Source organism: Pomacea canaliculata, linkage group LG11, assembly GCF_003073045.1.
Source record: "Pomacea canaliculata isolate SZHN2017 linkage group LG11, ASM307304v1, whole genome shotgun sequence".
In the NCBI taxonomy this organism is placed as follows: Eukaryota; Metazoa; Mollusca; class Gastropoda; order Architaenioglossa; family Ampullariidae; genus Pomacea; species Pomacea canaliculata.
In genome coordinates this window covers 16,847,685-16,870,559 of record NC_037600.1, presented here as the reverse complement: position 1 = coordinate 16,870,559, position 22,875 = coordinate 16,847,685, and the positions used below count along the sequence as shown (strand labels likewise).

General features: G+C 39.2%; 1 protein-coding gene and 1 long non-coding RNA gene across 3 annotated transcripts in view; both read left to right on the top strand.

Annotated features, from left to right (window-relative positions):
- The window catches only part of LOC112575002, a 34,557-nt gene that overhangs the window by 4,535 nt on the left and 7,147 nt on the right, over positions 1-22,875 (top strand). The window contains exons 2-7 of one of the 2 annotated variants that reach the window (XM_025256483.1): positions 1,379-1,517; positions 1,758-1,820; positions 2,266-2,316; positions 2,905-3,215; positions 3,354-3,458; positions 3,627-4,574. In XM_025256483.1, coding sequence (XP_025112268.1) covers positions 1,379-1,517; positions 1,758-1,820; positions 2,266-2,316; positions 2,905-3,215; positions 3,354-3,458; positions 3,627-4,130 — 1,173 coding nt within the window. In that variant the 3' untranslated portion in view covers positions 4,131-4,574. Of the gene's footprint in view, positions 1-1,378; positions 1,518-1,757; positions 1,821-2,265; positions 2,317-2,904; positions 3,216-3,353; positions 3,459-3,626; positions 4,575-22,875 lie in introns of those variants that run through there. The other variant, XM_025256484.1, reaches the window with a different exon arrangement.
- On the top strand, positions 10,972-12,332 carry LOC112575006. The gene is made up of 3 exons (XR_003101549.1): positions 10,972-11,036; positions 11,368-11,418; positions 12,026-12,332. It is a non-coding gene; the product is annotated as an uncharacterized LOC112575006 (long non-coding RNA).

The following is a 22,875-nucleotide window of genomic DNA, read 5'->3' as shown; positions in this document are numbered from 1 at the left end:
CGTAGCTATATAATGTAGGCACTCACATTTATTTGATGTAAACAGTCACAGTTACTTGTGAATGAATAGTCACATGGGTTGATGTAGCTCGTCACATCAGTTTGAAGCAAATAGTGACACTTGATTATCTCTGAAAGTATGTGCCAAACTTATGGTTCCCAATTGAAATTTTGCTTGTTTGGTTTTACATTTTAAACTTTTCCACCAACTTCCGAGATCATTAATATAAAAAAAAACAGGTTTGAGACTCAAGCTTCACAATTTTTGTTTGCTGTGTATCTTTTATTTGTGGCGTTTAAATATTGCAATGCTAGACTTCTAGCCTAGATAAAAGAGGAAAAAATTTAATACAATTTAATACAATTGTAAGAATTTTAAGGGCGACATAAACAAAAGATCATAGCAAAATGGGAAAGAGGAATTAACATATAAAACACAAACCAGTGTAGTACTAACCATTAAAGGTTGTAATAATGAGCATGTTGCTTGATTGTACAGAACACTACTCTGTGTTGAGGATGTTGTGTTCTTCTATTAAACAGCTGCTTGATTAACTTTACTGGTTAACTTTGACTAGACCTATGATGTTCATTTATGACTGAATAAATTAGTTGACACATCCTTTCGGGCTACAGTCGCGAAAAAGATTGAGAATCTATGATTTAGTCAGTGAAAGACCTGTGAGAACTTTCGAGTAAGATGGCCGAGATGAATGTTTGATGTTTTCTTTCGGTTTTATGTTCACCTGTTGTAGCTACACTTAAATACTGCTTTATGCTCAATTGTTGTAATTACACTTACTGTTTGTGATTAACTGTTGTACTCACACTTAGTGGAGTGATCAGTTGTTTTAGCTACACTTAGTTCACTTAGTTCAGCCTCATGTTAAATAAGTTTTGGCTTATTTTTTAAAACCATTTTTACTGCTTCTTGGAGTGGGGGGACTTCCCCTCTCTCTCTTTTTAGTCTTTCTTCCTCTCTCTCTCTCTCTTGACTCTTTCTGTCTCTCTCTTGTCTCTTTCTGTCTCTCCTACATGTAAGGAGGACTTTTGGGGATCAGACTGCTTCCAATGTCTTCCAGTATCCGCTCCTTGCAAATTTTGAGGCATATCAAAAAATAGACTTGGAAACTAAAGAAAAAAGAATAATATTAAGCTTAAATTCACAATGGGGAAATGTGTTAAATGTAAAAAGAGAAGAAAGAAAAACTCACAGAGACGTGCATGAAATACGCAAGTCGTTTTTATAGCCATTGCACAAAATGCAATAAACAAAACTGAATAATAACAATGGCAGCAAATAAGTCTTTTGCTTTAATCACTTAGTCGAAAAATATTATGTAGATTTTGCTAATTTTAAAGCATTTTGTTCGTTTCAGACAACAAAGATGAACAGAAAAATTAAGCTGTTATTGTCGCTCATTCTGCTGGGGACAACGTGTGTTGTCCTTATGAACTACATTGACATCACAAATAATCACGTGACTTGGTTGTCTTTTCTAAAACCAGAAAGTAGAGGTAAGTAGTTGAACGTAAGGATGCTCACCAAGATGGCGTTCAATCATCTTCCAGGCTCACAAACCTCGCTCAAAACTATCTTTACAACCATGTCTTCAAGAGATAAAATTTCTCCCGTGAGGAATTCCCAGCAGTTAAATGATAAAAGTGTCGAAATGCATTTTACGACCTAAATAGAAGTAAGCATCTTTCAGTGATCAGACGATCCGAACATACTCTGTATTTTTCTGCATATTTCAGATCGTCTTGTGAGTGAGAAACACGACGATGACATAACCAGCCTGTATCTTCAAAGATGGGAAGGTGATTTTGTAAAAGATAAATAATAACCTCATTCTCCTTCAAATCCTCAACACCATCGTCGTCGTAATCATCAAAAATATTATAAATTTTGTTTTTTTATTCTCTGACTCATGAAAATATTCACTTATTTGTGACCTGGTTAATTCTTTACTGTTAGCCCAACGGTTTTATTTTCAAACTTGTACATTCAAAGCCACCATGAAATTCAGTCTCACAGGCGAGGGTACGCGCGGAACAATACAGTCTTCACACATTTTACACACCTGTATGAAAAGACACAAAATATAGAATACTCATGCCTATTCGATACCGGCAAATGCATGAACATAAGCATACATGCATACGAACACATGAATGTATTCAATCATGCAAACATACCAATAACAATATGTATTAAGATTTCCTGAATGCATAATCATGCGTAACAATTTCAATCTTTTTTCAGTTTATAAAACTGCGAAAGAGCATTTTGCCAACAGGACTTGTGATAATAAAGGTACGTAAGTACAGTTTACTATAAAGATAAGAATTTAAAATATTGTACAAACATGTAAATGCAAACTTGGTTTACTTGTACCAACTAGTTTTCTGCTACATTCCTATCCCATTTCGAATTTACTTTCTAAAAAATGAGTTTTCTTAATGCTGCTATAGTCGGGGCCTAAGTTAATAATAATAGGTAAACTCTCACTGACTACAGAGTAGATTGTTATTGTAACGGACTTGTTGATTGTTCCGTTTAGTGCCATCATTATAGATAATAGTAAAATTGCTCGAATGAAACTTTAATAACAATTATCTGCTTCTATTTTATTTGTTTATGTCTAAATGCTAGGCATAGAAAAAAAAGCTTTTCATTAGGAAAACGACAATATTAAGAATATAATTAACTTTGAGGTAGACTTGATGACTATTAACCATTTTTATTTAACATTTAATTTAAGGGTTCAATTCGACACATCTGTGACATAATATAACATAACTTCTATTGCATTGGCACAACCTTCATATACAGGGAGATAATCTATTCCTACCTATGTGACTGTTATCATGTGATGTGTTTGTTCTGGTGTTCGTCTCTCAGATGTGGGACCCTGTGTGGATCCTGCTTGTAACACGACCTTCCTGCCGCCCAGGGCGAGACTACAGCGTCTTGTGAGCACCCAGTACAACGTCAGCTCCCGCCATCTTGAGGTGCTGAGCTCCTTGGGGGCCCGGGTGCCGCCCGCCGACCTCGTCTTCCTCACGGCGGCCTCAGAGGACCATTTTGATGAGAGTCAGGGTGTCATCAGGGACCTGCATGAAAAGGTCTTTCCTTGGCTCAGCAACAACACAAACTATACTTATAACTTGATCTACTATGACCTGGGACTCGCCAACAAAAGCTTGGCGCTGGTAAGATCTGTGTGCTAAACTGTCTTTGATAGTTTTTATAGTCAATCTGTGAGTCAGTCTGTTTGCCTGTCTGTCTGTTTGTCTATCTCTCTGTCTGTATGTCTCTCTGTCTAAAAGGCATTCTGCTTCTTTTTTCAGCTCACTAAGTACTGCAGATGTCACGTGCTGAGTTTCCCATTCCAGTCGCTACCTGAAGTCTTCAAGAATCTCAGAACGTACCAGTGGAAGCCCTTACTTGTGAAGGTCAGCATCTGTCTCTCTAATATTAAATAAATGTTTTAAGTTGTCACAATCAGTAAAAAAAAGGGTTAGATCTCTTGTTAAATACTGTTGTTTCGACCCTTAAACATGAGTAAGGCTCGCGTGTTACTGTCTTGGTTGTGTTTGTCTCCCTTACACTACCTCACACAGGCGCACAGCTCACACTCCAAGCTGCTGATGTGGATGGATGCTTCGGTCCGCTTCAAGTCCGGTGATGTCAGCCTCATCATCCAGCGTGTCATGGCCGACGGATTTTTCATTCAACACCACATCTACATGATGCCGAGACACGTGATGCCAGTGATGCTGCAGTATTTTCACACTGAAGCCTGTCTCCTCGCCCCCTTCTATGAGGTGGAAGCAAACTTCTTTGTGGTCAAGAACGAGCCGCTGATGAGCAAGGCTGTACTGGATCCTTGGGTCGCCTGTGCTTTTGCCCCGAGATGTGTTTATCCAGGTGATGACTGGAGAAAACTCTTAGCATGTTTTGACAACAAACGAGGCTATAGTGTGTGTCACAGATTTGACCAGTCGGCTCTAGGTGTGATTCTTGTTACACTGTTTGACTTTAAACTGTCACACCTTGTAGTTCCTGACAACAATGTTAATATTTGCAGAGAAAACAAAGTAAAATATTTCCCTAACACACTTTAAATAATCTTTATTTCCAAAATTATTCATGTAAATTATTATTTCTATTGTTGCAACCAAGATACGGTTTTGGCGAGTTGACCTTTTCCTATGCTCTTCTCAAGAGGGAAATTCCCTTCTGTGATCTTTGTCACTTTGACTGTGCTGGTCACTTCAAAAAACAGTGAAATCTTTGTTAAGATTTCCTTATTAAGAATCCTTCTTAGGGACGACTGACAAACTGTTTCACGAACTCATTTGTTCTATAAACGCCTCCCCAACCCGACAACGACCGCAGTTTGAGCTCCATTATGACTTTTCCTAAGACTTATGTGTTGAAAAATAGTTAACACATAAAAGGCTGATTTTGGCCGACCATTTGTTCTGCATTTATTACATGCACAGATCATGTAAGATAAATTAAGCACAGTTTAAAAGAACATTTGTTCCTTTATGTGTCTTTGTTTATAACTGCACGACTCTTAATTGTGCTTCATGACGAATTTTGCGAAAGTCACGTGGTTATGAAATGACATTTGACATTAATTTGTGCATATTCACACACACATACACCTCTGACATGTTGCACACATATAACCATTTGAGATTAGATAAAGTGTCTATACAATCTGTACACACATACCAATTAATTCTGTTTTATCGAAGTGGTTAACTAGAACACGAAAAAAGACTTACATCGGAGACATCATGAGCACAAGGTAACAGTTACTACTGAAAAGAAAGACAAAATTTCAAAAGATGATTAAAGTTTATAGCAAACGCTTCCCTACACAGGTCATTAGCATTGAGTTAAGAAGATGTCTGAGATAATTTTTTCATAGTGCGACAGACAAAGAACAGCAGTTGTTGATTGACAGGAGCATTAATTGTTTGCTAAAATATTCTGTATAACTCGGTCAAAATATTTATGTGCATTTAGGACACACTCCACGTTTTGACGCAAGACAGTAAAGAATGGTTGACTTCTGTGTCTACAAAAATATCACAGGGAAATCACCAAACAGTCTTTAAGCTATTGGCACTGTCTTTAGAATACCGGATAAAAGACATTACAAAGTAAACACCATTGTCGAGACAAAAAGCAAAATGTCCAGGCAAGCGAAACATTGTCCATCGGTTTCATCAAAAGCTCGTGACAAGACGCTTCTAAAGAGATTCTTTACAATGTTTTATTCACAAGCACAAGTTGCTGTTGTGGAAATCGTGAAATATCTTGGAGCTCCAAAGGCTTTTCACAAAGAATCGACATGTATCGGCTGTGACCCCCAGACGGGTGTCACTAAGTTTTTGAGTCGAAGGAAAGGACCAGTGATACATATCGGGGAACACCTGTTTCCACCACACCGCGACCCAGTGATGTTTAACCTCTGTTCAAGAATTCAACAAATGCAGTATTACACCTGAGAGACTTGTTTTTGGACAACATTGGGTGTTCGTTTCGGGTGTTCCCTTGTTAACTGCAGTGTTCATCTTTATGTAGGCGAGAATGACAACCGTAAGGACATCAATACCTTATTCATCCTTGCAGAAATAAACGCCGGCAGAAGTCGTCAATATAAATCGTATCAATCATATCTACACTTCACCAAATCCACGCCCAGGTGAGCCTTTGCCCCCCCCCCCACACACATACACACCATACAACCGCACCATACAGTCTCAAGACTTTCAGAGGGGGATGCGTGCATGGAAGGCGGGTTAATAGGAGGGTTAGCTATTACAAACATGTACAGAAACTCTTGGTAACAAACAGGGTCGGTTCTACCATTAGGTCAACTAGGTGATCGCCTCGGGCAGTCACGGAAAGTTGGGGGTGGAGGCGCAGAAATGGCCTGTTGATTTTTTTCTAAGCGATAAAAATGTTAGGAAAATATCAATTTTATAAAATGACATTTGCAAAACAGTTCACTTCACACGCGAGTTCCTCAGTTCAGGTGTTACAGGTAAGTCTATCACATGAGGGCGCATTTTTTAGTCACCACGGGGGATGAAGGGGCGGAGGAGGGATCAGAGATGGTGGCGTTGGTGAATGGGGTTTAATTTTAATAAGTCATTCTTTGTCTCTTCCAGTCGTAAATTCGTAATGAGTTCTTGTCGAAAAGCATTTTTCTACTATTTTTAGCAGCAAGCATGTAGTCAGTGTGGTCTTAGTAGTTAGTTTTTTTCTGTATGTTTTTTAATAATAATGATGATGATGATGATGATGATAATAATAATAATTCAAAATTTGTAAAGCTCATACCACACAAATCGACCACAAATGCTCCTGAAAGTTGAATATTTTGCAGGCATGGTTGGCAACACCACACAAAAATCACAAAGGGAAAATTAAAATTGCCTTAATTATAACAAGAAAATGAAACACGGGCCAAAATCGTGTGCACACAGCTTGTGAACACAATTCATCTCCTTGAGAGAGAGAGAGAAAAGAGAGAGAGAGAGAAAGAAAACATATACTTAGGAAAGACCGGATGTGTGAGTGAAAACGCAGTACAATTCTGTTATTAAAAATAAACAGGTCCACAGTGGCAAATCTGCTTAGAAGTGATGTTGGATGAACGGGCACGTGTATGTATGCACATTCGTGATTGATCACAGGTGCATGCATATGACGTTACTATGACAACGACTCGCATGTTTATTTTGCGGTTAAGACCGAGTGAAAGACAATTTTGAATGAGAAGCTATTTGGTAGTTGTCCTTTAACATCCTCACACAATGTTCTTTTGAAGTCAGATTCATGCAAGAGAGGGGAGCAAATTTCTTTTAAATTCAGGTTTACACCCAGCGATAGCTACTGGTCTCACAAAGGACACACACTCAAACTCAAACACGGAGTAACATTTAAGCTTCAACATCAGACAGGAAAGCTTAGTTCCATAAAAGTATGAAAAAGCAATGCTCCTGTTATTGAATCTTCCAGTTGGTGTGACCGTGTTAATGGTGCGTTGTTATTGTCGGATACCTCCATCGACATAAGACTCTTGGACAATGCCAGAAAACAGTTTTCTCTACTTGTATTAGGATATATCTGATCTCCACACACTAACACCAGGGTCTGACTGGCATGTCTACCTGGACCAAGAGTCTAGGAAGCTGACATCATTTCATCCTTCAGCCGATACTGCTACAGGTGCGTGCTGTTTGGAACTTCTGTAAGCAATTAACTATTTTTGAAAACGTTCTGGAGTGCGTGAGAGCGGTCGCTAGCGTTCCTTATTACATCCTTGTCTTCGGTGAATGTCATTACCAGCTACCAGTGTTCTCCCAGAATGTTATCATCATGGAATACGGCTGAGCACAAAAAAGTAAACTGCTGAAAATGAGATTTCATTTTTATCTAATTTTAGGTGACCACGTGACAAGTATAAGACCTTTAAAAAGTCGGCTGTTTCTTAAGATGCAAGACCCATGAACTTTGAAGGTACTCTTCGATTCTATGGTTTTTTTCTTAACCTGTTGGCAAAATTACTACCAACACTGACTTTCTTGAAAATGTTCAGCAACTTACTCGTTCTGGCAGTAAGTGGGCTTGACCGTAACGCATGAAAACGTTTCCATTGTCTAACACTGGAGAACCCAGTAAATCTGCTCCAAAATGATTTAAAGAATGATGGTGGGTACCGAGAATACCACGTTACTGGCACCAGCCCCAGCCTTTTCTGTGAAGTGACCGCAAATTAATCCCAGTAAAACATTTTAGGGCAACACATTTGAAAACAGTACAATCCTGGCACTGACCAAGTGAACACAGCAACAGACCAGAAACACGGACGGAGCAAGATGCAGGATGACACAAAAGACTCTTATCACCAGACATTCCTGAGTGTAGAAATCGAAGATCGAAGGTCGAATATCTAAACTTCACATGTAGAAACCTGCATGGTCAGTCAACCATACAATGAAAAGCAACATGGGTTACAACGTGGGAAAAGTTTAAGTGTCAATGAAGAAGGCTCATAATTCTGTTTAGTCAAAAACCCAGAACAAGATGGCAAAGCCACACAGAAGCAGTTATGGGATGAAAGTTTTGACTGGAAGAAACGACACAGCACAAGCAGTGAAGAACAGAGAAAAACGGTGAAAAAAACATCACAGGTCGGTAAAATACACTAAAACTCGACACAGATCCATGGACAAAACCAAACGACAAAGAGCTGGTCCCCTCCAGACAGTTGGGAGAAGGGACATCACCAGAAATGGTTCTTGAACACTTCGTGCTCCAGTTGAGAGGTAAGTCGAAGAAGATAAAAGACATTGCTTGCAGTGGAAATGAGTGAATAAATGTAAGTTGTCCATGCTTTTGATGTTGCTTAATTTCATCCCACATATTCCACTCTTATTCGGTAGTCAACAAAGATAAAAGACATTGTTTGCAGTGGAAATCAATTGCCCATTATTTTGATATTGCTTAATTTCATCCCACATTTTGATTCCAGAATTATGACCAGTCTTACTCGGTAAAAAGCAATTTTTTTCCAAATGCCATACCGCACGGGTGGAGGTGAACAAAGCACTGCCCGTGGAAATCTTTCAATGTCTCATTGTGCAAAAAGTCGCAGTTTTCGTGCAGTTAGTGCCATGGCAGTTTAACGTGAGTGACAGGAAAAAGAAAAAAATGGTGAGGGGTGTCGAATATTCAGCAGTGAAGGACACAAGACATTTTAGGGAATTAAACTCTAATTTTTTTGCCGGCAAAGCATTGTAAAGAGCAACATTTAAAGCGATCTCACAAAACATCAAGTTTTTACTGCAGTTAACTTTCCGAAGAAGAAATACGAAAAAGTCACGTCAATAGGCGTGAGAGTTCAAGCAGCAACAAAACATGTTTACAAATCAGAACGAAACCTAGCAGACGGCAAAAGAAAAAGTAAATAAATAAAACCGAGGTTTTTTGTGCATAAAATATTGCAAAAAGGAGAACAGGGCTTTCAGCAGCGAATTCCTCGAAAATGGCATAAAATAATAATATAAAAGCATAAATGAAAGCCTCAACCCGGCAAAAGAACTATGCCATATTAAACTGTCATCAGTGAATTATCGGCCACGATCTATTCACAGCCACAAACTGCGTAAGTCAGTTATTGTGTTCGCAAAGGGCAGGTAACTGCCGACAGCGCGTCCACCCGATGAGTCGACCGTTGACGGTGTTGCCGAAACAAACAAAGTTCTGCCTTGTTAACCCTCTTTGCTCATTTTTAAACAGAACAACCGCATCCTTTATTCGTAATATTTTTAGCAGCCTTAAAGGGATTCTAAAGGCAAAATAAAACTGCTTAGAATCGCGTAAAGAGTATGATAAATTTGAATCTGAGCAGTTTTATTTTGCCTTTAGAATCCCTTTAACTTTACTAGTTAACTTTGACTAGACCTATGATGTTCCTTTATGACTGTATAAATTAGTTGACACATGCACGCATGTAAGCTCACACGAGGACGAACAAGCTAACATAGGCAATCACATAGGTGTGGATTAGTAGAATGTGTTGACTTGTTCACAGAGATAAGTACATTTCTGAATTTCCTCGGTAAATAACACTTGTAACATTTTCTCAGAGATCAGGTCCTCCTCTAATTTAGTCCCACGGTTCTCAACTGGTGCTACGAGTACCCCTAGGGGTATGGTAATGGCTGTACAGGGGTAGACTGACATGAATAAGCACACGCCATCATGAACATAATTACTTTTATGCGCGAACTTACGCGCGAGGGGTACCCGTGGACATACTTTCACCCGCTAGGGGTACAGTCGTGAAAAAGGTTGAAAATCTCTGATTTAGTCAGTAAAAGACTTGCAACCTGTGAGGACTTTCGAGTAAGAGGGCAGGAATGAATGACAAATTGATATTTTCTTTCGGTTTTATATTGTAGCTACTCCTAAATATTGCTTTATGCTCAATTGTTGTAATTACACTTACTGTTTGTGATTAATTGTTGTACTCACACTTAGTGGAGTGATCAGTTGTTGTAGCTACAATTAATTCAGCCTCATGTTAAATAATTTTTGGCTTATTTTCTAAAACTATTTTTACTGCTTCGTGGAGTGGGGGCACTTCCACTCTCTATCTTTCTAGTCTTTCTTCCTCTCTCTCTTGTCTCTTTCTCTCTCTCCTACATGGAAGGGGAACTTTTGGGGATCAGACTGCTTCCAATGTCTTCCAGTATCCGCTCCTTGCAAATTTTGAGGCTTATCAAAAAATAGACTTGGAAACTAAAGAAAAAAGAACAATATTAAACTTAAATTCACAGTGGGGAAATGTCTTTAATGTAAAAAAAGAAGAAAGAAAAACTCACAGAGACTTACACGAAATATGCAAGTCGCTGTTACGGCCATTGGATAGACGCACAACATGCAATAAACAAAATTGAATAATAACAATAGTAACAAATAAGTCTTTTGCTTTAATCACTGAGTCGAAAAATATTATGTAGATTTTGCTACTTTTAAAGCATTTTGTTCGTTTCAGACAACAAAGATGAACAGAAAAATTAAGCTGTTATTGTTGCTCATTCTGCTAGGGACTACGTGTGTTGTCCTTATGAACTACATTGACATCACAAATAATCACGTGACTTGGTGGTCTTTTTTAAAACCAGAAAGTAGAGGTAAGTAGTTGAACGTAAGGATGCTCACCAAGATGGCATTCACTCATCTCCCAGGCTTACAAACCTCGCTCAAAACTATCTTTACAACCATGTCTTCAAGAAATAACATTTCTCCCGTGAGGAATTCCCAGCAGTTAAATGATAAAAGTGTCTAACTGTATTTTACGACCTAAACTGAAGAAAGCATTTTTCAGTGATCAGACGATTTGATCATACTCTGTATTTTTCTGTATATTTCAGATCGTCTTGTGAGTGAGAAGCACGACAATAACATAACCAGCCTGTATCTTCAAAGATGGGAAGGTGATATTGTAACAGATAAATAACCTCATTCTCCTTCAAATCCTCAACACCATCGTCGTCGTAATCATTAAAAATATTATAAATTTTGTTTTTTGATTCTGTGACTCATGAACATATTCAGTTATTTGTGTTCACACGTCTTACACACCTATATAAATAGACATAAAATATATTAAACTCATGCCTATTCGATATCAGGCAAACGCATAAACATAAGCATACATGCATACGAACACATGAATGTGCACAATCATACAAACATGCGTATAACAACATGTATTAAGATTTCCTGAATGCATAATCATGCATAACAATTTCAATCTTTTTTCAGTTTATAAAACTGCGAAAGAGCATTTTGCCAACAGGATTTGTGATAATAAAGGTACGTAAGTACAGTTTACTATGAAGATAAGAATTTAAAAAATTGTATAAACATGGAAATGCAAACTTGGTTTACTTGTACTAACTAGTTTTGTCCTACATTCCTATCGCATTTGAATTTATTTTCTAGGAAATGAGTTTTCGTAATGCTGCTGTACTCAGGGCCTAAGTTAATAATAATAGGTAAACTCTCACTGACTACAGAGTAGATTGTTATTGTCAACTAAGTTAGTAACAGACTTGTTGATTGTTCCGTTCAGTGCCATCATTATAGATAATAGTAAAATTGCTCGAATGAAACTTTAATAACAATTATCTGCTTTTATTTAATTTGTTTATGTTTGTCTAAATGTTAGGCATAGAAAAAAAAAAGCTTTTCATTAGGAAAACGACAATATTAAGAATATAATTTACTTTGAGGTAAACTTGAGAACTATTAACCATTTTTATTTAACATGTAATTTAAGGGTTCAGTTCGACACATCTATGACATAATGTAACATAAACTTCTATTGCACTGGCACAACCTTCATATACAGGGAGATAATCTATTCCTACCTATGTGACTGTTACCATGTGATGTGTTTGTTCTGGTGTTCGTCTCTCAGATGTGGGACCCTGTGTGGATCCTGCTTGTAACACGACCTTCCTGCCGCCCAGGGCGAGACTACAGCGTCTTGTGAGCACCCAGTACAACGTCAGCTCCCGCCATCTTGAGGTGCTGAGCTCCTTGGGGGCCCGGGTGCCGCCCGCCGACCTCGTCTTCCTCACGGCGGCCTCAGAGGACCATTTTGATGAGAGTCAGGGTGTCATCAGGGGCCTGCATGAATAGGTCTTTCCCTGGCTCACCAACAACACAAACTATTCTTATAACTTTATCTACTATGACCTGGGACTCGCCAACAACAGCTTGGCGCTGGTAAGATCTGTGTGCTAAACTGTCTTTGATAGTTTTTATAGTCAATCTGTGAGTCAGTCTGTTTGTTTGTTTGTCTGTCTGTTTGTCTGTCTCTCTGTCTGTATGTCTCTTTGTCTAAAAGGCATTCTGCTTCTTTCTTCAGCTCACTAAGTGCTGTAGATGTCACGTGCTGAGTTTTCCATTCCAGTCGCTACCTGAAGTCTTCAAGAATCTCAGAACGTACCAGTGGAAGCCCTTACTTGTGAAGGTCAGCATCTGTCTCTCCCAGTATTAAATAAATCTTTTAAGTTGTCACAATCAGTAAAAAAAAAAAGGGTTACATCTCTTGTTAAATACTGTGGTTTCGACTTTTAACCATGAGTAAGGCTCGCATGTTACTGTCTTGGTTGTTATTGTCTCCCTTACACTACCTCACACAGGCGCACAGCCCGCACTCCAAGCTGCTGATGTGGATGGATGCTTCGGTCCGCTTCAAGTCCGGTGATGTCAGCCTCATCATTCAACGTGTCATGGCCGATGGATTTTTCATTCAACACCACATCTACATGATGCCGAGACACGTGATGCCAGTGATGCTGCAGTATTTTCACACTCAAGCCTGTCTCCTCGCCCCCTTCTATGAGGTGGAAGCAAACTTCTTTGTGGTCAAGAACGAGCCGCTGATGAGCAAAGCTGTACTGGATCCTTGGGTCGCCTGTGCATTTGCCCCGAGATGTGTTTATCCAGGGGATGACTGGAGAAAACTCTTAGCATGTTTTGACAGCAAACGAGGCTATAGTGTGTGTCACAGATTTGACCAGGCGGCTCTAGGTGTAATTCTTGTTACACTGTTTGACTTTAAACTGTCACACCTTGTAGTTCCTGACAACAATGTTAATATTTGCAGAGAAAACAAAGTAAAGTATTTCCCTAACACAATTTAAATAATCTTTATTTCCGAAATTATTCATGTAAACTATTATTTCTATTTTTGCAACCAAGATACGGTTTTGGCGAGTTGACCTTTTCCTATGCTCTTCCCAAGAATGAAATTCCCTTCTGCGACCTTTGTCGCTTTGACTGTGCTGGTCACTTCAAAAAACAGTGAAATCTTTATTAAGATTTCCTTGATAAGAAGAAAGGGACGACTCACAAACTATGGAATCGTAACCATGACTAAAATTCTTTTCAAGATGAAAACGTTCAGTAGAGTTATGAAATACTGTAATATACAGAAACTTTAGGCAAAAACAGACTTGGCTGGCCTCTGGCACAGACACTGTTTGTTGGTGGATCACGTGACTAGAGTCGGCAATACAATATAAATGTAATTTTTACAATCTGTAAAAATGCCCAGAATTCACTTGCTTTTCACAGGCATTCAAGAATAGTCTCTGCATTTAGGGTAAAATATTTCTGCAGTCATTGATAGTAGATTCTACTAACACTTAAACACTTGTACAGTCTTTGGAAATCTTCAAAAGCTGATCAAGAAAATTAAAGATCGCATCAGACATCAGAGATCAGACTTTTGTTTCATTCAACATTGACGAGTATGGAGAAATTGAATTAGTCACAATTAGCAGTTCACCCATGTAATTTATTCAAGTAAAGCTTGAATACATGTACACTGAGCTTAAATAAAAGTAAATATTTTATTCGTTTATTGGAAGGCCGTCATCAACTGTTATCACCGATTAAAAATTATAGTTTTTTAGCCAAAAAGGGAAAATGTCAGCAAACATGTTTGATGTGCCGCCCCACGTATTCAAAGTCGCCCCCATCTGTGGTATTTGTGTCTGTCGACCCTGAAACTGTGGTCTCAGCAAACTTGTGAAATAAATAATCTCACCGGTTATATACGTATATAAAGACAATTCATTCGTGATGTCGCGTAACTCTGGGGAAGAGCCCGTGGAGATGGTAGAGGTTGTGATTCCGTCCTTAGGTCTATCACACTCTCGATACCTCTACCAAATCACGTCGACATTTACCTCGTGCTCTCACACTAAATTGCTTATCAATTAACACTTTTAATTAGCTCGAGCCCCCAGCACGCATAACCCCAATGAACAACTCAAGGCAATTTAGTGTATAAAAGAAGGTTATTAATCATCGAGAGGATTATACAAATTATGGCAAATGATACAATTTCAAATGTAACCATATGGTCGTTATCTAGGGTGTCCCGTTATTCTAATTGCTCTCCTTCTAATCCAGATATCTAATGAGCCACGATTTAACTAATCTTAATCAAACTACACACTGCACACACCACACGCCACTTATCTTTACACACAAGTCTCTAGTCACGTGACGGCCCTCCTTGATCGACGTCCTGGAATCTTCTGAGGTCTTCCGTCGTTCGTGTCGGCCTCCTTCTTCACGCGCAGAGATCCTGTCAACGACACCTACCATTCCGCATTCTTACCTGACCGTGATCTATGCCCGTCGTGACACCTCGCCGCTAACACGTCTCCTTACTTACCGTTTCACCTGATAGTCTGCTTACCAGCGCGTCCGACTGTTTCGTGGGTAGGTGGGAGGGGGTAGCAGAAGTGAGACACCAACACTATAGCCCTATGCTAGTTATCACATGACACGTGACAAACACTTGATCGCCATAAAAGCGATTAAAAGACGTTAAAAACATTGCTGTTTAAATCTGTTGAATAATAAAGTGAACTGTTTAATGTCCCCGACACACGTAGCAGACATGCATTCACTGCCTCCACACTTTCATCTTTCAAGCAACGAGAGACAAAGATGTACCTGTGGGTTACCTTACTTTTTTTTTTTTTTTACTGAGCTCAAAACAAATTTTGCTACTTTCTTATTTTTGAAATAAAAGTCGCAAGCAGGTGGATTTAACAAGCAGCACACCGGTAACCTCCCTTTAAATAGTATGGAATATTTCTCAACATATCGATACACCCATCGGAACCAGACTAATAAACAGCAAATACTTTCTTCAATCAGTGGTTTCAACTGATTAAAATTCTCCAACCTCACACTGAAATTAAACAATCACACACACACACACACACATGCGCGCTCGCTTCCCGCCGGTTAGATAACTGCTCACTGTTCCATCGAGGACGTCAAGATGTCGGCATGAGGTTATCCATAGTTCGTCCTCCACGCTGTGAACGGAACAAGATCTGGCTACAGTTCAATGTAATTAGACAAAAAGTGTTATTAGGGACTTAATAATTATATACTTTAATTTTCCCTTTTCCCAAATAGTTTGATCCTAGTCATAAGTTCAATCGTTCAGAGTCTGCCTGTGCAAAAGTTAGTTTTTGTGCAGTTAATAAAAGTTCAGCATGATGGGTGACAGAAATAAGAGAAATAATAAGATAATTAGTTAAACAGAAAGTGGACAACAGGGTAGTTTTTCTCTTACGTTGGGGGTAAAACTGTTTGTTTAATTTACCGGGAAAACATCGCTGTTTTCAAAGAACACAATCTTCTCCCAAAACATCCAGGGTATTGCAGTGAAGTTTTCGAAAAAGAAATGGCGAGAAAGCCACACTAGTACGTGATATAGTTGAAACAGCAAAAACATTTCACCAAACAGACTTAATCATAGCAGGCAGCATTATGAACAAGTTTTATTATGGCATATAATCTCATAAACGAGAAGAGGGCGTTCACAGACAACGAGTTCCTGAAGAAATTCATGCTTGAAGTGGTCGAAATCATGTGTCCAGAGAATAAAATGAACTTTAAAAAATATCAGTTCATCCAGGAGAATATCAGCCTACCGAAAAGAAGACATGGAAAAAGATTTTTGAGAGAAAGGTGTGAGTCGTTTAGCAGGTATATTCTGAAGCTGAATAGATGTCACTGATAATGGACAGCTTTTTTATTTGTTTTATTTGTTTTTATAACCAAGGAGCTGCTTCCAATGGAGACGATGAAAGACATTACAACAGACAAAGGATTCAACATAACGCTGCTGGCTGCCAGTCGTAGACCGTAAAGCTACAAAATTTCCATTTTACCTTATATTCTGCCGTTTCTGGCACTGGTCCTCGGTACCTTTCCGAACTCACTTCCATCTCTACACCCGCACGACTTCTTCGCTCATCTCCTGTCACCAGGTCTCTGCGAATCCCACTAAGACAAAGACGTGTGGACAGAGCTCCTTCTCCTACCAATCGCCATCAGCTTACCCATCAGCCTTCGACACAGATTCTTTTATCACATTTAAGTCCAAACTTAAACCCCAGGACGAGCTTGCTTATGCCCATGGTAGGTGCACTTTAAAAAAAGTTTTATTTGTTTTCTTTTCTCGTCGGTTTCAGATATTAAGAGTGAACAGTGTGCACACTGTTTACTTATTCCCTCCCTTTTCGTGCGAATATTTTGCTCCCCCTTTTTCAAAAGATGATTAAAGTTTATTGCAAACTCTTCCCATCACAGGTCTGTATGAACTGTCATGATCTCAAGTTCTCGCCAACACAGGCGTGTACGGACTGTCATAATCTTAAATGCCTTCTGCCTTTTGTACGGACACATCCCCAGGACATAACATGTCTCCCTTCCGACTTTTACAATTTTTCCTTTTTTTTTTTGTTTTGTTTTTTTGTTTTTTTTTTGTTACGTGTTTACACTTCAAAGAAAGTTACAAATTTTGAAGTTCATATGTCCATTCGTTCGTACTGCTGGCCACTAGAGGAGATTGAGCATTCTGCTTTTTTTTTAATGTGTCCAGAGACTGGGCTGTGGTGACAATGTCGGAGGACGATATGTCCGTTGGTACCACGAACTGTGCCCTCTGTTGTCGTGATTCTAGAGAATATCCATCTTGACTCCATCTTCCACTCTAAAGAAAGGGTCTAACAAGGTGTCTCTGATGTAATGTGAGGTGATGATACTATCCCTCCTCTGATTTTATTTTATCTCCTGATTAATGCCTCCTGCTGACAAGACAACATCCAAGGTCTGTGTTGGCGCCCCCTGTGCAACGTTCTGTCAAAGGCTTGAATTTCGAATTAAAAGCTGCTCCTTCACTGAATTAACATTTCCTATTGCTTAGTAAGTTACTGACCTTTTGATGACACGGCACTTAAGCGGCCTAGAATAGAACAAAATGTTGACGATCCCTCGTGCCAATAAAATTTTTCTTTCGTCCACAGAAGGCGAGACAGGGTTTGGGGTTATTTTTTGTTGTTTTTGTTTGTTTGTTTGTTCTTTATTGCTCGTGTGAGGCGACCAGGCTTTACGAGGTGGCTCCAGTCCTTCAACACCTGTCCTCTTGTTCCTAAACCTGATCCTGAGTACAGAGGTAACAAGTTCACATCTTGAGTGAACGTTAAGCAAAGGACTGCGATGTTAGTCACTTCTGCTTCCCAGCTTGCAGCAGACCGACGATGTTGTTTGATGCTTTCTGCCCATAACTTTGACAGACAAAACTTTGGAGTATAGATGTCAAAACCTGATGAGTTCTGAGATAGGCCACGAGAATCATGAATAGTAATATGTAAGCTTATGTTTATTGTTTAAATTTTGAGAACAAAATGGAGCTAAATGTATAATGTATAATTATTCCAATATTTTTGTCGATAGAAGGTTCTCTTTCTGGAAGCGATGTGGTGGTTGGGGTGGGGATGGGGGTGGGATAAGGCACAGTATTTGTCTCGCCTAGGACGCAGCAGTCTTGCCCAGGCCCTGTTTTTACCTACATTGGCAGCATAGTCAGCCATGATGGAAGTACAGATAAAGATGTAAAAATCCGAATAAATAAACCCAAGCTTACATTCCACACACAGAGACCTATGGAACTCCAAGGCTTTATCTCTACCCACCAAGATCCACATCTTCAACGCAAATTTAAAGTTAGTCCTTCTGTATGGATCTGAGACATGGCGAGTGACAAACACCATCACCTACACGATTCAGACATTCGTCAACAGATGTCTGTGCCACATACTCAACATCAGATGGCCTGAGAAGATCTCCAATACAAACCTGTGGGAGAGAAGCAACCAAAAACCTGCTAGCCAAGACATCAAGAAGCGGAAGTGGGGCTGAATCGGTCAAACCTTCCAAAAGCAAGCCGACAATTTAACAGGACGAGCTCTTGGATGCAACCCACAGGGGAGGCACATTACTAGAGGTAAACTATTGATAATGAATTACATACAGAGCTTACCAACACTCCTATTGATTACACATTATTAATTATGAGTCCAGCAACAAACTGATTAAGCCTGGGCTAGCTATTACTTTTAGATTGGATCCTTTTTAATTCCAATTTTTCTGTCAGATACTTATCGGCTTCTCACAAAGTCTCTTATAACTACACCTAAACTTGTAGTTTATTCTTCACAACAGAAATAGTATATCATTATATCAAATATTAGCCCACATAGAAAGGTAGCCATGAATGTAGACATATGAGTAAATGATGTTATTTATATTGTATACCTGGGAAGAGAATCTTTTAAGCATGCTGCTCCACGCGATGAATGGCATGTGTATGTATAAAATGCATGGATTGTATATCTTCGCCTTGCATTATTTATGCATGCAAACTCCTGCAATAGTCAGTAGCAATAAATCTATCATAGTTAATGACCAGGCGGGTCTTATTATCAGGACTGGACAAAGGAGCTTCACCAGTTTTCTACTTTAACACCGCAATAGCCTCGGTGCGGTGACAGTTTATAGTTGTCCATAAAATGAGAATGAGAGAAAGATTGAAAGGGCTGAAGTGGCTAGATTCATCAGTAGATACACGTCCATGTTCTACAACCACGACATCATGAGAGTTTGTTAAGATAAAGTCTACATGATTTGTATACACTATTATATAGTTGTCTATATTTTATTAACACCATTTGGCTCATTACATTAATTATATTTCATTATTACTTACATTACCTTTTTTTGCTTGTGTGGATGCAAGTGGTTGTGTCAGTAGTGTTGAAAAGCTTAACAAAACATTCCATTGCTCGAGAGGGTCGGTTAGGGTAGGGTTAGTCTTTAGTCTGTATCAGGTCATCACCACGCCTGGTAAGGTCTGAAGGCAGGAGGGCAAAGGGGGAAAAAACCCAGAGTGGATAAGCTTGCCTCTGCTATTATGTGGAAGGAAATAATGTTACACGTGATGACATTCAGCTGGGTTATAATGTTCATTTGTCACCAAAAATCGTTCTTTATGGGTCGATTGGCAATGTCTGTGGACTTGTCAACGACTGCAAATGTTTTGACTGCACGTGTGCTCGCGAATGTAAATCTGAGTCAGGCCACAACAATCATATAAGCCTATGTTTATTGTTTACATTTGGAGTTAAGAAAACGGGGTTAAGCCTCACTGTATAATTATTGTAATAATTTTGTGGTTAAATAGGTTCTCTTTTGGGAGGTGATATGGGGGACCAGTAGTCGTCTCGTCGAGGGCGCAACACAGCCTTACACCGGGCCTGCATGCAGTGCTATGCTTCCTTGTGTTTAACACTCGCACACTCCCTCAATCCTCTTACTCTCGTCACCGCCATTGTCCAGGTAGGTCACACTTGAGAACTGGAAATCAGTAATTTATAAACTTAGATGAAAACAGAAAATATTTTTTTATGACTAATCAACATCAACTCGCAACTATCGCAACTGTGAGAATTTTGAGGGAGACATGAAGACGACCTTATAGCGAAATTGGGAAGAAGAATTCTTATGTAGTGCTACCCATTAAAGGCTATAATATTGGTCATTATATATTATACATGTTTAATATCTCCGGTGTCCTGTAACTTGATTGATAACTCGTTTGATGATGTTATATTCTTCCATATTGATTGTTTGAAAATAACAAGGAAGTTGTTTGCTTTATTACTGTCAGAATGTATTCTGTGTACATCTTACTATTTTTTTCTATTCGCGAAGCATTTTTGTTTCAGACAACAATGATGACCAGAAAAGTTCATCTGTTCTTTTTACTCGTTCTTCTAGTGATTACACTTGTTGTTCTTGTGACCTACACTAACATCACAGGTATTCACGTGACTTGGTTGTCTTTTCTAACACCAGAAAATAAAGGTAAGTATTTCAACATCAGGATGATGTTCACTCATCTGTCAGGCTTGCAAGCTCTAAACTTTCTTCATTAAGTGATTTTGCCTTTGATGAATTTATTTATTGATGACAAATTGCAAATGATAATTAAATGTTAATGCACTGCACGGCCTAACAAGAAATTATGTTTCATTGATCAAGTGGTCCAAAGATCTTCAAGAAAATAATTACAATATACATTTTGTGTATCTTTTATAATGTTTTAGGTCATACCGTGAGTGCGGAATACGACAATGAAATAATGAGCCTGTATCTTCAAAGATATGAAGGTGAGTTTGTGAAGATAAATAACGTCTTTATCTTGATCATTGATCTCATCGTCAGCACAATAATCATCGTCGTCATCGTCAACATAAACATCATTATTCTCGTCATAATCATTAATTTAAAAGTTCTATTCTAATTAATTGTTTTATTCTAATTACTTGACCGTTTAACATTTACTATTGTATCTGACCTAACTAATTATTTCCATTAACCTTGCTGTTTTATTTTCTACTAACCTTACTGTTTTTTATTTTCTAACTCCTACACCCAGGACCACCGTGACATTCAGTCTAACATACGCCTAGGCAGCGCAATCACACATTCAAGCACACACACATACACATAGTCACAAGACTAGTCGGTACGTGCCTTTGCTGTGGGGCTCTTGCCGACGCACACTCACAGGCACGCTTGCTCTCAACACACACACACCGACAAAACCTTCACTCGATCACCCACGACGAAAAGCAATCTCAACCTATCCTCAGTCGGCAAACGGAAAATAATTTACGATTACAAGTACAAGGGGCCCGGAGAGGTCGTCTGTCCCGGGGCCCGGGCTGGCTCTCGGCGGCCCTGCTTGTCTCTTCACCTCTCACCCAGTCGCCAACAAAAGAAGAAATTCTAAAGAGCTCCAATGGGACAATGCAAAATTTGCTCGAGTTGTTTTTGTAATCTGCAATAATTATTATGTACATGGCGAACTGCATGATACTAGTAATTGACCTCTGGCTAATATGGCAAACGTCACTTTCCAACAAATACATCGAAAATTGTTCACGGGATGGACGCACTTTCCAGGCACAAGTTTTCTGTCCTGTAACTAAATGGATAAAATAACAACAGTTTCATGTAACTGTAGCTTGAACTGTATCCCACCAAGTCTGAAATATTTTAAATGCTCAACCTTCTGACTGGGCTATAATTAGTACAATGATGACGTCAACTTACTTCAGCAGCCGTCTGGCGGTGGTACTGCAATGCGTCAGAAAATGATGTAATAAACTCTGGATGACGTGTGCATGACGGTATTATTCAATGTGATGTAATATGACATCATTATAAGCTTAGTTAGAATGTTGTTACAGTCCTGAATAGTTCGCAGGTTTTTACGCCGTGTCAGCAGCTGAGGCTACCTCACTGTGAACCTACTGTATAAGTTTACATGGCGAGACAGAGAGAACGAACTTAACAAATATCTTCAAAACGACAGACAACGCACAATTTTTATGATCATATTTGTGTTCAGCACACGGATACTACAGATTAGAACCTTTTTAAGTCAGTAGTAATGTCAGTGTTGTCCACTGTAATGTACGAAAGGTAGAACAGCTGATTGTCGTCTCGTGCAGTCTCGCAAGAACAGTTCATCTCGCTCCTCCTCCTCCTCCTGGAGCTCGGGTATCTACAGGGCCGGCGCTAGGCTGTGTTGCGCCCTAGGCGAAAGAAAAATTCTGCCCCCCCCCCCCCACCTCACAAAAAGTGAACCATGTTATATCATTTGTTTTGCAATTTATTTAGTCCTGGTCATGAAATTGATGCTTAAAACCTCACTTTCCTTGTTTTTTGCTGTGCAAAACGAGTTATCAGTTCCTTCAGATTGAGTGCTTTTGCCAAGTCATGCTCAATAGATATGGTGGCCAGTCAGTCTCTCTTGCAACATTGTTGATCTCATATAGTTTTTAATTAATTTTAATTTTGGGAAACTCCGTTCTGCACTGGCAACAGAAACTGGAAGGGTCAATAAAATTCTGAGAGACACTACAACATTCGGCACAATATCAAATAGCTTATGTTGGATTATGAATATTAAGACTTCTTTGGGGTTCATGTTAGGCTTGGGAAGTCTTCACAATCCACAACCTGTCATTGAGAACAGAGTTCCTCCGCTTCAATGTCTTTGCTGTCTGTGTGCTTTAGTGCCTTTTCCAAGACCTCGCAAGATAGTAGAATGTCCTTCCTTGGTTTTTCAGAAATGCTTTGGATATCATAAAGAAATCCAAATAATGCACTGTGCTCCTGAATCTGTTTAAATCTGTCTTCAATGGACGCAGTTCAAACAAGAAAGCAAGGCTTAAGTATCACCAGTAATGATTGCGGCGGTTTGTCTCAGAACTCAGCGCGATCGTGATGTGATAAAGACCACCAGACTGTCACGGACCCGTTTGTGCAATGAACAGTTTTGCAAAAAGTTACACCACCGCTATCGCAACC